Here is a 16,728-nt window from a genome sequence, read left to right on the forward strand (position 1 = left end):
TCTTGGTCATCATCCGCTAGTCAGAAATCCAAATGAGAAAATCTTGTGAACTTTAGCCATAAAAACACTTTTTGCTTTGATAAGAGTGCACCACTGAGATATTCACATTTTAACATTCACAAAGGAACAGAAAAACATGTAGATCTGAGCACCATTTGAGTGGAGAAAGTGACCTAGTACCCTCCCAATCAACAAGTACACACGGAGAGCCACAAATGCTTATGAACAAGTTTGTTTCGGATCATAGTTCGATTTGCTTTATCTACCTTAATCGTTAATCGTTTTAGATTCTCTGTTTATTGTAAGCAATCGGGGAACTTCAAAAACATGATCCCTTGTCGCTTTATCAAAGGAGAATGCATATGAAGAGAAAGAGGGACACAGTATGTCACTACATAAAAACAAAATCGCCCAAATTGGCTCAAGTTGTTTTTTTAAATTCATAAAAGATCACAGTTTCCTTCTTATTGCCAAAACTGTTCATCTTTGTAATTGGTTCACCTCAGTTTGATTATAATTTGTTTTTGGGACAAAATCTTGGTTATAAATCCCTACTCAGGGTTTCAGAAACTGTGGCTCATAAAAACTGTCCTGCACTACAAATTGCCAAACAATAAACCACATTGGAACTTAGACATTTTTCTTGTTTATCCAGTCAGGTCTGCATCTGTTATTTTGGCAGTGTGATCCATACAAGCTTTTGATTTTATACAATCACCAAACCACTAAAACTACTGTAGCAACATTTAGAGCAAACTAAATTTGTTTAGTTTTATGAAGGCATTGCAGTTTCAAAAACCCTTTAGTTTCACTTTGCCTAATCTTTGTCAACAAAAACATTCGGCACAAATGCTAGAAACAGCGTGATAACTTTCTGCTAGCTAAGTTCAGACTATTTATATACAGTATTTACCTCCCACACCAAGCCTGTCTTGTCTCTTGGTTTAGCCTGCCCGGTAGCTCAGTTGGTAGAGCACTGGACTTGTGATCGGAAGGTCACAGGTTCGAATTCGGGCCGGGACGGACACGGGTCAACTTTATGTGCAGACCCAGAGACGGAAGCCATGTCCCACCCCCGTGTCATCACAATGGCACGTAAAAGACCTTGGTCATTCTGCCATAAGTGCAGGTGGCTGAATACACCTAAACACGCAGACACCTGGGTAGCGCGACTCCGTTGCTGCTAGCTTTCCACTGGGAGGAAGCGACCCGAATTTCCCAGCGATGGGACAATAAAGTAATGAAAATGAAATGAAATGAAATGAAAATGCTTGCCAGTGGTATGAACAGAATATCTTGCAAATGTATTTTACACATTTTGCCAACAGACTTAGAAGAAACAAAATAAGAATGCTCAAGAACTCACGAGTAACGTTTCCTCAAAGTATACATTTACTTTTTTGCCCCAAATAATTAAAAACATTTTGGTCCTAGTTATTCTTGATAGCGCAGTCAGTACCGTTCCAGAACGCTAATCCACAAAGGTCAAATTCGAGTCGTCATCTCCTCAAGTCAAGATTTTGTAAAATAAATCTTCAATTCTTTTCTTTTTCTAAACCCTTACCATAATAAGCATTTATCACCAAACTGCAGGGACTAAATGATTCATCCTATCTCAGAAGTTCTGTAACATGCAAAAAGGTTTGCATGATTGCCGCACTAGTGAGTTACTTCCCTTGAACATTTTCCTAGAACTCCCAATGCTAGTTTTAGTAACATCAGCATGTTGGAAAAACCTGAAGCAAGTATCACCATGCATCGACTGCAGCCAATGCTTGGTATTTACTTGTAGATGATATTTAGGGATTACATAAGTATTACGTTACTGGGAGGCGTCCTGTCGTCCAAAGGGCTTCTCATCGCAAGTACCACAATACAACACAGTGACATGAGCAAACACTTCGTCGCGATATAACCTTCGTGGTTGAAAACGACGTTAAACACCAAATAAAGAAAGAAAGAAAGAGCAAACACTGCCGAAGTGATTGTGGCAGGCACAGAAAATAAACAGCCTATAACATTTCGAAGTACATGTACACATTTGGACAGAAAGTATATTGAGATTCAAATTGTGTGAAAAATTGGCTGAATTTGTGCTGTTACATACAGCAGTGAATATAAGCCCTGTATACTGTCACATTGAGCCACATATCACTGTCTGAGGTGTGTTCATCATGCATGACACAATTTGAGCATTTTCAAAATCGCCTAAAACCAGGCCATGGGTGGTTTGTCAAATTGTGAGAAACCCGAATCAACTTAGCTGGTCCAGCTTAAGCAGCACTGCTCTTTTAACTTGCAAGGCACTAACTGCACATGACCTTTTCATTTGTGTATGACCTCAAACTTAGACTCTTGCAGGAAAAGAATGCCTGACTGTGCATAATTGCTGATGCCATCAGCTATCAATGACTCTTTTGCAGCCTTGATGTGTTGTATATTCCTTAACCCAACACCCAGACATAGAACTGAAACCAAAGGAACCCATGATGGACTCGCTGGAACAAGATGCCAGCTGCTCCTGTTAGTTAATCTTGACCTTGAAATGACCTTGACCACACTCTTTGACATTTACTTGTGGCTGCCATCTTGACCTTGACATGGGTGTTGCAGCAGTAACTGACCAGTTATTTGTCATGGTTGTTGCATACACTGAAGCACAAGCTATCAAGCCATACAGCCCAGCCTGAATATATACTTGTGAAGGTTCCACTGTCACAATCCATTGTGGTGATAATGGGCTCACTTCATTGCCAGCCTTTTCCTTCTTCAAAAGTGAGATGTAAAATTGCCTTTTGCAAACAACCATCAGCCAACATTCTGTATCATCATTCGCTAAGTGTATGCCTACGTTACTAGGAAAGCGAGCTACAATCAGTTGAAGCCTGTCACCAACAGCTGATCTTACAATACATGTCTTTTCATGAGGCTTTTTGATAGTTTGTTTGTTAGCTGTAAATCTATGTATGCACTTGCTACTGTAAATGCTTTGTTTAGCTTGGTTCTTACCACTTATACATTCCAGCGCAGCAGTGTCTGCGTTGCACCAGTAGGTGAATTAGTTCTAGCTACATGGCTGCTCAGCAAGTCTGGAATTGCTAAAAGCAATATGAACACAGACGGGCGCAATGGCTTGGTGGTAAGACGCCAACCTCCAAAGCGGAAGGTCGTGAGTTCGAATTCCGGCCGCGCCTGGTGGGTTAAGGTGGAGATTTTTCCGATCTCCAAGGTCAACTTTTGTGCAGACCTGCTAAGTAATGCCTTATCCCCCTTTGTGTGTACACGCTTGCACAAGACCAAGTGCGAACAGAAAAGATCCTGTAATCCATGTAAGACAGAGTTTGGTGGGTAATAGAAGCACAAATATAACAAGCATGCATCCCCCGAAAGCAGCGTATGGCTGCCTAAATGGCAGGGTAAAAACGGTCATACACATAAAAACCGTGGGAGCCCATGAACGAAGAAGAAGAATAGGTAGGCAAGTTTGATAGTGACTTTGTTGGTGCGCAAGTATTTCGTTCTTGCTTCATGAGATTGTTTAGATGTTGTATGATGTGTTCCTTTTGGGTTGTTTTAATGAAGATAGGCTTGCCCTATGGGTATTGTTGTTTGTGAGACACTGGCTTGCTCGGCAGCCTAGCTGTCAATTGTACCATCAAGCCTTGCTGAATGCATGTCCTTTCCACTCATGGTTGTTATTTTCATTGGACATATTGTGCATATCATCCTCATTTACACTTTCATTTCACCAACTCTGTGATACATTGTAGAAACAAGAAGTGAAATGCAGAGAACCAGGTCAAACAGATACTCTTTTTTTTTCAGTGGATCAAAAAATTATAATAAACAAGAAGGGCAAAGCCCATACGACTCACATGCTTGACCTCGACCTTTAGGGTAACTAAACCTAGCAATGACATCATACACTAAGAACTGCTTTACACATTTTTCCTACCAAAATACATGTGACCTTGACCCAAGGTCAAGGTCATCCAAGGTCATGCAACACAAAGCTGTTAATTCAAGACATAGGAAGTACAATGGTGCTTATTGGCTCTTTCTACCATGAGATATGGTCACTTTTAGTGGTTCACTACCTTATTTTGGTCACATTTCATAAGGGTCAAAGTGACCTTGACCTTGATCATATGTGACCAAATGTGTCTCATGATGAAAGCATAACATGTGCCCCACATAATTTTTAAGTTTGAAACAGTTATCTTCCATAGTTCAGGGTCAAGGTCACTTCAAAATATGTATACAATCCAACTTTGAAGAGCTCCTGTGACCTTGACCTTGAAGCAAGGTAAACCAAACTGGTATTAAAAGATGGGGCTTACTTTGCCCTATATATCATATGTAGGTGAGGTATTCAATCTTAAAAACTTCAGAGAAAATGGGAAAAATGTGAAAAATAGCTGGTTTTTAGACAACATTTATGGCCCCTGCGACCTTGACCTTGAAGCAAGGTCAAGATGCTCTGTATGTTTTTTGGGGCCTTGTCATCATACACCATCTTGCCAAATTTGGTACTGATAGACTGAATAGTGTCCAAGAAATATCCAACGTTAAAGTTTTCCGGACGTCCGGACGGACGGACGACTCGGGTGAGTACATAGACTCACTTTTGCTTCGCATGTGAGTCAACAAAAAACCATAAGGTCTCAAAAAGGTTAAAAACAGCAGTTTGACTGAAATTGATTTACGGGAACTTCATTTTCTGAAGAATTTTCTATTTTGAAAATCCTTTAAAATATCTGTAAAGTAAATGTCTCTGTTGTTCATTTCTTCGTTTTCATACTGAATTGCTTTCAGTGCGATAGATAGCAACTACTTCATATTAGGTACCTGGGTATTGTTTTGACTCCTAAATTCTTTTGAAAGCTTAGTTAATAATAAGGGTGGGTGTGAGAGGGACTGAGCGATTTGTTTCAAAAGCTTTTAAATAACAGTGGTTATCTTCTCACATATGTATGAGCACTGCCAAAGTTGACTGTTAATGTTTGAAGCTGTTCAAGAGATGGCCTCACATCAATTTTATCAATCAATCAATCAATGAGGCTTATATCGCGCATATTCCGTGGGTACAGTTCTAGGCGCTCTGCAGTGATGCCGTGTGAGATGAAATTTTATACGGCCAGTAATTGCAGCCATTTCGGCGCATATTTACCTTTCACGGCCTATTATTCCAAGTCACACGGGTATAGGTAGACAATTATTAACTGTGCCTAAGCAATTTTGCCAGGAAAGACCCTTTTGTCAATCGTGGGATCTTTAACGTGCACACCCAATGTAGTGTACACGGGGGGGAGTTCGGACACCGAAGAGAGTCTGCACACAAAGTTGACTCTGAAATAAATTTCCGCCGAACCTGGGATCGAACTCACGCTGACAGCGGCCAACTGAATACAAATCCAGCGCGCTACCAACTGAGCTATATCCCCGCCCCATTTTTTATTCATGCAAGAAACTTATTGATTTGGAGTGTTTCTTCTCCTGCGATCGGAACCGACGCAGACAGCAAAACATTCTAAGAACAATGTCATGCAGAATTTCTCTCCCACGCCACAGTACCATTAAAACATTTTCAGGAACTCTGCTGTTTCAAGTCTTTCGAGCATCTCAAGTCAGATAGTAGAACGCACTTTTTCTTCAGAGCTTTGAGGTAAGAGTCCTGCTCTCAGATACGAGTTTTTTCTTATAAATGTACAATTGTCTGAAAATGGTTAAGCCCCAGCTGAAGGGGTTTTGTGTTTTCTCAAAATCAGCACTTAAAGAGTAGGTACATGTATAAACTACAGCTTTGCTTACTGTTAGTAATTTCAGTAGATTGGAGACTTCAGAATCCCATGTCTGCTTCCTGTCACAGTTAGTATTGTTTGTGCTCAAGAAAGTTTGAAGGACTTGATGTCCATGGTACAGTGGAACCCCCCCCTTTAAGACCTCCACAAATCTCAAAACAAGTCGCTCAAAGCGATATCAAAACATTTAGTCAATTGAGGCATCAAAGTAAAAGATGTACTCCACAAACCAATCATCGGCGAGACTACATTCAGTCTCGGCTAACCATGCCCTAAGACAAAGACGCGTCACGCTCATATCTGCGAAGCATGCGAACATTATACTCAGCCTATTTTCTTTAATTCTGAGTGCGTTTTTAAAGTAAACATAACATATATATATATATTTGAATTCAGGAGAAGACAAGAAATACAATGCAATGATTTTTTAATCTGTATGTGAAAATTCGTTTTTAATGACAACTTTAATAATGAGAAAACTAATTAACTAATCTTTTACGCTTCCGAGCTGAAATGCAATCCCAAAGTCTGGACTGAGTCAAAGATTGCTTGACCGAAATTTGATTCAATTTTGTTGAAAAATGAGGACGTGACAGTTCCGCCTCAACTATCACTAAAAGCTGGATATGACGTCATCAAAGACATTTATCCAAAAAAATGAAAAAATCCGTCTGGGGATATCATACCCAGGAACTCATGTCAAGTTTCATGAAGATCGGCCCGTATTTTTTCTCTGAATTGCTCTACACACACACACATACACCACGACCCTCGTCTCGATTCCCCGTCTCTGTAAAAGGGGGGGGGGGGGAGTCTTAAAATGGAGGTAAATGAACAAGTTATGAAGAGAAAAGATGTAAAAGCGAGGTCTACAATGGCGGGTTCCACTGTATAACAGGGACAGTGCATTACGGCTTAACTTAGTGAAACTTGTGTGAAACGGTGTTGGGTTTAGCTGTACATGTTTGAATGAAACAGGATTAGATGTCCATGAAAGTTGTGTTACCCGTTGAAAGTAAAGAAGATTGTCTTTATGCATGTGAAGGTTTCACTCACTTTTAACTAGTGCAGTCGCATGTATGGCTTTTGTACATCTATGCCACTTATTTGTTATGTCAATCAACATGTTCTGCGAACCATGCTATATGTTTCATCATTTGGAGTACAATGTCAAAATAAATGGAAAACACATCTCACTTTGTTATGTGACTCATGCAGAACTGACATTTTATTTTTGCTTGCCGGCTTGGCAAAGAGGGGGGGGGGGGGGGGATTGGGGGTTGTCCAGTGGATGAACTTGTACAGGAACAATCGACTGCTTTTGCAAATGCAATTTCCTTCCACTATTAACGCTAAAGCCTAGTGCCTCCAAACTCTCCTTTTTGGCATCATACACGCAGGTGCCAACCTAAACAGAACCACACCACACAACAAGTAAAGTTATATCCACAAAATAATAAAAGCAAACACACATGAGGAATATAATGTAAATAGTATCACAATTTAATTCTGATGAGTGGTGAATATACCAAACATGACGTATGCCAGACACAATGTCAACAAAGGGATTCTCTGACTGTCGTGGTAGCTATGGGAGCTTGTTCCTGCTTTCTCTGACTGTCGTGGTGGCTATGGGAGTTTGTTCCTGCTTTCTCTGACTGTCGTGGTAGCTATGGGAGTTTGTTCCTGCTTTCTCTGACTGTTGTGGTAGCTATGGGAGTTTGTTCCTGCTTTCTCTGACTGTCGTGGTAGCTATGGGAGTTTGTTCTTGCTTTCTCTGACTGTCGTGGTAGCTATGGGAGTTTGTTCTTGCTTTCTCTGACTGTTGTGGTAGCTATGGGAGTTTGTTCTTGCTTTCTCTGACTGTTGTGGTAGCTATGGGAGTTTGTTCTAGCTTTCTCTGACTGTTGTGGTAGCTATGGGAGTTTGTTTTAGCTTTCTGTGACTGTCGTGGTAGCTATGGGAGTTTGTTCTTGCTTTCTCTGACTGTCGTGGTAGCTATGGGAGTTTGTTCTTGCTTTCTCTGACTGTTGTGGTAGCTATGGGAGTTTGTTCTTGCTTTCTCTGACTGTCGTGGTAGCTATGGGAGTTTGTTCTTGCTTTCTCTGACTGTTGTGGTAGCTATGGGAGTTTGTTCTAGCTTTCTCTGACTGTCGTGGTAGCTATGGGAGTTTGTTCTTGCTTTCTCTGACTGTCGTGGTAGCTATGGGAGTTTGTTCCTGCTTTCTCTGACTGTTGTGGTAGCTATGGGAGTTTGTTCCTGCTTTCTCTGACTGTCCTGGTAGCTATGGGAGTTTGTTCTTGCTTTCTCTGACTGTTGTGGTAGCTATGGGAGTTTGTTCTTGCTTTCTCTGACTGTTGTGGTAGCTATGGGAGTTTGTTCCTGCTTTCTCTGACTGTCGTGGTAGCTATGGGAGTTTGTTCTTGCTTTCTCTGACTGTCGTGGTAGCTATGGGAGTTTGTTCCTGCTTTCTCTGACTGTTGTGGTAGCTATGGGAGTTTGTTCCTGCTTTCTCTGACTGTCCTGGTAGCTATGGGAGTTTGTTCTTGCTTTCTCTGACTGTTGTGGTAGCTATGGGAGTTTGTTCTTGCTTTCTCTGACTGTTGTGGTAGCTATGGGAGTTTGTTCTTGCTTTCTCTGACTGTTGTGGTAGCTATGGGAGTTTGTTCTAGCTTTCTCTGACTGTCGTGGTAGCTATGGGAGTTTGTTCTAGCTTTCTCTGACTGTTGTGGTAGCTATGGGAGTTTGTTCTTGCTTTCTCTGACTGTTGTGGTAGCTATGGGAGTTTGTTCCTGCTTTCTCTGACTGTCGTGGTAGCTATGGGAGTTTGTTCTTGCTTTCTCTGACTGTCGTGGTAGCTATGGGAGTTTGTTCCTGCTTTCTCTGACTGTTGTGGTAGCTATGGGAGTTTGTTCCTGCTTTCTCTGACTGTCCTGGTAGCTATGGGAGTTTGTTCTTGCTTTCTCTGACTGTTGTGGTAGCTATGGGAGTTTGTTCTTGCTTTCTCTGACTGTTGTGGTAGCTATGGGAGTTTGTTCTTGCTTTCTCTGACTGTTGTGGTAGCTATGGGAGTTTGTTCTAGCTTTCTCTGACTGTCGTGGTAGCTATGGGAGTTTGTTCTAGCTTTCTCTGACTGTTGTGGTAGCTATGTGAGTTTGTTCCTGCTTTCTCTGACTGTTGTGGTAGCTATGGGAGTTTGTTCTTGCTTTCTCTGACTGTCGTGGTAGCTATGGGAGTTTGTTCTTGCTTTCTCTGACTGTCGTGGTAGCTGTGGGAGTTTGTTTTAGCTTTCTCTAACTGTCGTGGTAGCTATGGGAGTTTGTTCTTACTTTCTCTGACTGTCGTGGTAGCTATGGGAGTTTGTTCTTGCTTTCTCTGACTGTTGTGGTAGCTATGGGAGTTTGTTCTTGCTTTCTCTGACTGTTGTGGTAGCTATGGGAGTTTATTCTTGCTTTTTCTGACTGTCGTGGTAGCTATGGGAGTTTGTTCTTGCTTTCTCTGACTGTTGTGGTAGCTATGGGAGTTTGTTCTTGCTTTCTCTGACTGTTGTGGTAGCTATGGGAGTTTGTTCTTGCTTTCTCTGACTGTTGTGGTAGCTATGGGAGTTTGTTCTTGCTTTCTCCGACTGTCGTGGTAGCTATGGGAGTTTGTTCTTGCTTTCTCTGACTGTTGTGGTAGCTATGGGAGTTTGTTCTAGCTTTCTCTGACTGTCGTGGTAGCTATGGGAGTTTGTTCTAGCTTTCTCTGACTGTTGTGGTAGCTATGGGAGTTTGTTCCTGCTTTCTCTGACTGTTGTGGTAGCTATGGGAGTTTGTTCTAGCTTTCTCTGACTGTCGTGGTAGCTATGGGAGTTTGTTCTAGCTTTCTCTGACTGTTGTGGTAGCTATGGGAGTTTGTTCCTGCTTTCTCTGACTGTTGTGGTAGCTATGGGAGTTTGTTCCTGCTTTCTCTGACTGTTGTGGTAGCTATGGGAGTTTGTTCCTGCTTTCTCTGACTGTTGTGGTAGCTATGGGAGTTTGTTCTAGCTTTCTCTGACTGTCGTGGTAGCTATGGGAGTTTGTTCTTGCTTTCTCTGACTGTCGTGGTAGCTATGGGAGTTTGTTCTTGCTTTCTCTGACTGTTGTGGTAGCTATGGGAGTTTGTTCTTGCTTTCTCTGACTGTTGTGGTACCTATGGGAGTTTGTTCTTGCTTTCTCTGACTGTCGTGGTAGCTATGGGAGTTTGTTCTTGCTTTCTCCGACTGTTGTGGTAGCTATGGGAGTTTGTTCTTGCTTTCTCTGACTGTTGTGGTAGCTATGGGAGTTTGTTCTTGCTTTCTCTGACTGTTGTGGTAGCTATGGGAGTTTGTTCTTGCTTTCTCCGACTGTCGTGGTAGCTATGGGAGTTTGTTCTTGCTTTCTCTGACTGTTGTGGTACCTATGGGAGTTTGTTCCTGCTTTCTCTGACTGTTGTGGTAGCTATGGGAGTTTGTTCTTGCTTTCTCTGACCGTCGTGGTAGCTATGGGAGTTTGTTCTTGCTTTCTCTGACTGTTGTGGTAGCTATGGGAGTTTGTTCTAGCTTTCTCTGACTGTCGTGGTAGCTATGGGAGTTTGTTCTTGCTTTCTTTGACTGTTGTGGTAGCTATGGGAGCTTTCTCTAACTGAAGCAGCTCACCACTTAGTGTTCTTTTTCTTTTGCACCTAAATAACTGGGTAAACTTTTTTTCATTTCAATAGATCCACCCCTTTTCATAAACCAGCAGTTTAACTTCAATTATTCCTGCTCATGGCAAAATAATGACAACAGGAAGAGAAAGAACTCAAAACACTTTTCAAACACATTGTTGTCAGTAACTTTCCATGTCAGAGAAATCCCAGTAGATGAGCACTGTGTGTCAGAGCAAAGCCACTACATAGCAAATGTTCAGTACCAAGTTCCAAGACAACAGTTTCTTGTTAATGACTCTTTGCACTTATTTCGGTGACAACTTTCCTCCTTAGAAATGTACTGCAAGATTGTGCAAGTGGTTGCCAGCACTGTCCTCACCATTACAAAGCTGCGTGCCTTCCAAAATTACAGCTGACATTCTATGAGGAGTCAGCAAGAAAAGACTACTACTTGTCTACTGCTACAATTGTTCCTGTTGGAACACATCATATAAACATTCAAGACAAGCACATCTAATGCTGCATTCCAAAGAAATAAAAAATGAGGTGAATCAGTTGCAGCACAATTTTTCTTCCCTTCATTCACAAGATCAGCCACATGCAATCAGCCAAATTCACATACTTCAGATGTCTGTCACTCTCTGCTGCATACTCATGTCCGGTTCATGTTGCACTGCATTGAGAAACACAGCACTATTATCACTGCCTTTCTTTACACACACTGACACTTGCTTCACTATTCTACACTTGTCAACTTACACACATTTCAATCTTGCATTCACAAATCTCACACACACTTGCATTCCTCTGACTCTCTTAAATGTCTATCTAAGTGGGCACTAGGGTCAATTCCTCTTCTTCTTCTTGCTGTCTGTTGATGAGTTGCACTCCTCTTCATACTGAGCGATAATCTCCTCCTGGGTGGCAGGGAGCGCGGGGCAGTAGCGACTGTACTCCATCGTGAACTCCCCTTTGCCTTGAGTCAGTGAGCGCAGCTCCGTAGCGTAGCCAAACATCTCATTCAGTGGAGCCTACAACCCATAAAATGTAACTATGGAGAGGCCTGTCATTGTCATACAAAGAAGCTCAGAAGACTTTATCTCTTAACAAAACACATCAAGCAAGCATAAACTATGAAGGTATACTATGAAGTACACTATCACAAACAAACATTTGGAATAGAGGGATTGAAAGGCCACAGACTAGTAGTACAAATAAAATAAAATCAGCAATGCCACATGACAGAAACTTATACAATTTGAAGTCGTGAACACAGGCGATATTGGCACATGCTAGACCAGAAGGCAAGCTAGAAATGCAAACTAATTTCAGCTCATTAAGGTAACCTTTACCCCTCTTCTTGCCTTTAGAGAAATTCAATTAAACAGGGAGTGGGGGGTGAAGTGGGGGGGGGGGGGGTGGAGGAGGTGGGAGAAGGTGACATAAAGATGAATCTGCCCTCCAAATACATTGAAAATCTCTGTGTGTGTATCGATATGTACATGTTTGTGCATGTGTGGTGACTATGGTGCTTAATTTGGTTAGGTCTCCCAGGCCGCCACCTGTGTGTGTGTTTGTTGACTGCACGAGAACTCGCACCTCACAGAAGATGGTGAAGTAGCCTTCATTGGCGTCGGTGCCGGTGACGATGGCGTGTCTCTTGGTGAGGCCGGCCATCACGCCACCTTGGTACTCCTGGGGAACGTTCACCTCCACCATCATCACAGGCTCCAGTAAGTGCCACTGCCCTTCATCAAACACTGCACACACACACACACCCTTCATCAAACACTACACTACACACACACACCCTTCATCTAAAACACTGCACACACACTCGACTTCATCTAAAACACTACACACACACCTTTCATCAAACACTGCACATACACACAAACCCTTCATCAAATACTGCACACACACACGCTTCATCAAACACTGCGCACACTTCATCAAACACAGCACACACACACACACCCTTCATCTGAAACACTGCACACACACACACACCCTTCATCTCAAACACTGCACACACACACACACCCTTCATCAAACACTGCACACACACACACACCCTTCATCTGAAACACTGCACACACACACACACCCTTCATCAAACACTGCACACACCCTTCATCAAACACTGCACACACCCTTCTTCTGAAACACTGCACACACACACACATCCTTCATCAAACACTGCACACACCCTTCATCAAACACTGCACACACCCTTCATGAAACACTGCACACACCCTTCATCAAACACTGCACACACCCTTCATCAAACACTGCACACACACACACACCCTTCATCAAACACTGCACACACCCTTCATCAAACACTGCACACACCCTTCATCAAACACTGCACACACCCTTCATCAAACACTGCACACAGACACAGACACACACCCTTCATCAAACACTGCACACACACCCTTCATCAAACACTACACACACACCCTTAATCAAACACTACACACACACCCTTCATCAAATACTGCACACACACACACCCTTCATCAAACACTGCACACACACACACACACCCTCCACCAAACACTGCACACACACACAGACCCTTCTTCAAACACTGCACACACACACACCCTTCTTCAAACACTGCACACACACCCTCCACCAAACACTGCACACACACACTTCAAACACTGCACACACCCACACCCTTCATCAAACACTGCACACACACACACCCTTCATCGAACACTGCACACACACACACCCTTCATCAAACACTGCACACACACACACCCTTCATCAAACATTTCACACACAAACACTGCACACACTCTTCATCAAACAATGCACACACACACACACACACACACAAATATGGTTATGATTCATTCTGCATTTTGTACACTTAGCCGCCTTGTCAGGTCACTCAGACAGGATGCAATGGAAGAGAAATATGACTGAATGTTACATTCTAGCATAAGATGTAAATAATGATGTGATATCTGAAATGTGTGTGATATTACTAGTACACCACCTTGGGGCACAGGTAGGATCAGGTCCACTCCTCAGTGATTTACATCCCCAGCCTCATGTAGCAATTTGCCTCTGAACTGCACTGAGCATGATCTGTGCACAAGCTTTCCTTAGTGAGAATAGGGCATCACACAGACTGTGTAAAGTTGTGTTTTCTCGCTCTTGTAACAGCAAAACCACAATCACCATTGTGTTTGTAGCAGCGTTGACTGGCGGAAGTGTTTGTTAGCACTTGCAGCACACTTACCCTGCCTGACAGCGAAGTCCCCAGCAGTCATGAAGGCCAGCTCACTGGAGTCCACCGGGTGATGGGCACCTACAACCACCAAGCTCTGGTCAGTCTTCACCAGTTAGTACATCATCATCAATGACAGTGCCAGCCAATCTATCATCATCAATAACAGTGCCAGCCAATCTATAATCATCAATAACAGTGCCGACCAATCAATCTATCATCATCAATGACAGTGCCAGCCAATCAATCTATCATCATCAATGACAGTGCCAGCAAATCTATCATCATCAATGACAGTGCCAGCCAATCTATCATCAATGACAGTGCCAGCCAATCTATCATCATCAATGACAGTGCCAGCCAATCTATCATCTATGACAGTGCCAGCCAATCTATCATCATCAATGACAGTGCCAGCCAATCTATCATCATCAATGACAGTGCCAGCCAATCTATCATCATCAATGACAGTGCCAGCCAATCTATCATCATCAATGACAGTGCCAGCCAATTTGTTTGTTTGTTTATTTGTTGCTTAACGTCCAGCCGACTACGCAGAGCCATATCAGGACGAGGAAGGGGGGGATGAAGGGGGCCACTTGTCAAGCGATTCCTGTTTACAAATGCACTAACCCATTACTTGTGTCCCAGCAGGCTTTAGTAAAACTAAATTAATACCTACTGGAAGATTACCAGTTTCCAGTATGTTAAAATAGGCTTAACCTATCTACTGCTGGACTTACATCAGAACACTAACAGATTAAACTATACATGAATCGCGAGACAAGCGGCAAGAGAAGAGATTTTTGGAAAAAATACAGGTGAATGAGCAAGAAGGCAGAAAAAAGAAAAGAATTCATGAAGAAAAAGAGAGCATGACAGGAAAGAGGAACCAAAAATCTACCTAACAGCAAACTAGAAAGCTCCTGCGGTTCCAAAAACAGGAGGGGCTTTTAATTTCATAACCGCAGTGCCCCACTGCGGGAGTGCCAGCCAATCTATCATCATCAATGACAGTGCCAGCCAATCTATCATCATCAATGACAGTGCCAGCCAATCTATCATCATCAATAACAGTGCCAGCCAATCTATAATCATCAATAACAGTGCCGACCAATCAATCTATCATCATCAATGACAGTGCCAGCCAATCAATCTATCATCATCAATGACAGTGCCAGCAAATCTCACAGCATTATGAGCTGACAAACATGAACCCTGGCTCCCATAAGAACCAGTCATTAATTTACAGCAACAGACCATATAAATGCAGTGATCTCACGGAACTCACAGAAAAAGAAAACTCTTCAAGGAAACTGGCAGATTTCAACTGGCAAATATTTCTAAATGCTTGGTATTATCTCTGATCATACTAAAACAACATTTAACCATGCAAAAAAGTGGTAGAATTCAAGTACAGTGGTACCTCTGTCTAACGACTTTGAAAATGTAACCGAAATTCGGTCGTTATATGGAGGGGTCGTAACATGGAGGATTGTTGTATGTCCGGGTCCGTCAATGATCCGGAATGACATGGGCGTTTTGATTGATGGTGCCCACAAAGTAATGTTATTCTTTCCTTAAACGATTATGGTAACCTGTTTTCTATTCAATTAATTACCCACACAGTTTTCTTGCTTGTTTAATCAAGCCTCGTAACTACTCGTGGGTTAAGGTTTGAAATAAACAAACTGAGGTCGAATAAAAGCATGCGCACATCGATGTTGATACCAGCTACTAATCATAGTCATACAATACCCAGCAAAGATTTGGTTAAAAATAAAGAAAAGTGTCCCAAACGCAAAGAACAAAATGTATAAGCCTTTGCAGACGTAAAGAACCGCGGCAGTGTGTTGAAACAGATGTAAAATTGTAGCCAAGTCAAGTCAAGTCAAGTTAAGTCAAGGGACATAACTGCACTACGGACTGTCCACAGAGTTGAGTAATTTAGGACACTCAACTACTTACCTTCAAACTTCACTGACGGGATTCTGAGGAGAATTTATTGATTCAAACGAACGCGTGGTTGTATATTGCGTCATTCGGTCACGGATCGGGGAAAACCAAGAACAGTTCCAGATTTCAAAACCGTGTTCGTCGGCCGCCATTGTTAGCCAGACCGAAAATGTTTATACGCGCTTTGCATACGTACATCGCAAAATTTCATGACGTCATCACAACTTTCGGTTTTGGTTCGATGTTTGGATTACTTTCATAACGTTTCTGTAACTTTGCGTGTTTAAAAGGTAGGAGTTCCTGCACAGTTCTTTGCAAAATGAAGCAGACATCTTTCTTTCTTTACTTTCTTTATTTGGTGTTTAACGTCGTTTTCAACCACGAAGGTTATATCGCGACGGGGAAAGGGGGGAGATGGGATAGAGCCACTTGTCAATTGTTTCTTGTTCACAAAAGCACTAATCAAAAATTTGCTCCAGGGGCTTGCAACGTAGTACAATATATTACCTTACTGGGAGAATGCAAGTTTCCAGTACAAAGAACTTAACATTTCTTACATACTGCTTGACTAAAATCTTTACAAAAATTGACTATATTCTATACAAGAAACACTTAACAAGGGTAAAAGGAGAAACAGAATCCGTTAGTCGCCTCTTACAACATGCTGGGGAGCATCGGGTAAATTCTTCCCCCTAACCCGCGGGGGGAAGCAGACATCTGGCGAATGACCTTTATCTATTCAAAATAAAGTAATGACCTGAAATAGAAACAAAAAAAACATGGCTTCAGCCGTTTGCGTGCCGAAGTGATGTTGTACACGGACAGGAGTTCAGCACGTACGTGTTTGTGTCCGTATCGCCTACTCACTCGACTGGAGATATAAGTTAAAGTAAACCAAACCCGTGATAATTTTGGGAAAAGTCGTTAAAAGTCCACGTATGGACGGTCGTATGTCGTATTAGAGAGGGGGACGTAATATGGAGGTGAGAAATACTAAGACAAAGAAGGAGAAAACATCCGTCAGAGAAAAGTCGGTCGTAATATTGAGGGACCCGTAAAAGAGAGGGGTGATA

At 42.3% G+C, this 16,728-nt stretch overlaps 2 protein-coding genes across 2 annotated transcripts in view; one reads left to right on the forward strand and one right to left on the reverse strand.

The window, feature by feature from the left end:
- LOC138983696 (ras-related protein Rab6) overlaps window positions 1-4,105 on the forward strand; it is a 31,430-nt gene extending 27,325 nt beyond the window's left edge. Inside the window, exon 8 of the mRNA XM_070356997.1 lies at window positions 2,461-4,105. Within this exon, the coding sequence (XP_070213098.1) occupies window positions 2,461-2,528 (68 nt within the window). The 3' untranslated portion in view covers window positions 2,529-4,105. The remainder of the gene's footprint in view (window positions 1-2,460) is intronic.
- Window positions 4,106-10,607: 6,502 nt separating this feature from the next.
- The window catches only part of LOC138983681 (elongation factor G, mitochondrial-like), a 78,964-nt gene continuing 72,843 nt past the window's right edge, over window positions 10,608-16,728 (reverse strand). The window contains exons 18-20 of the mRNA XM_070356957.1: window positions 13,712-13,780; window positions 12,049-12,209; window positions 10,608-11,480 (exon numbers count right to left, since the gene is read on the reverse strand). Of these exons, the coding sequence (XP_070213058.1) occupies window positions 11,295-11,480; window positions 12,049-12,209; window positions 13,712-13,780 (416 nt within the window). The 3' untranslated portion in view covers window positions 10,608-11,294. The remainder of the gene's footprint in view (window positions 11,481-12,048; window positions 12,210-13,711; window positions 13,781-16,728) is intronic.

The sequence above is a fragment of the Littorina saxatilis genome, linkage group LG13, assembly GCF_037325665.1.
Source record: "Littorina saxatilis isolate snail1 linkage group LG13, US_GU_Lsax_2.0, whole genome shotgun sequence".
NCBI classification, from domain to species: domain Eukaryota; kingdom Metazoa; phylum Mollusca; class Gastropoda; order Littorinimorpha; family Littorinidae; genus Littorina; species Littorina saxatilis.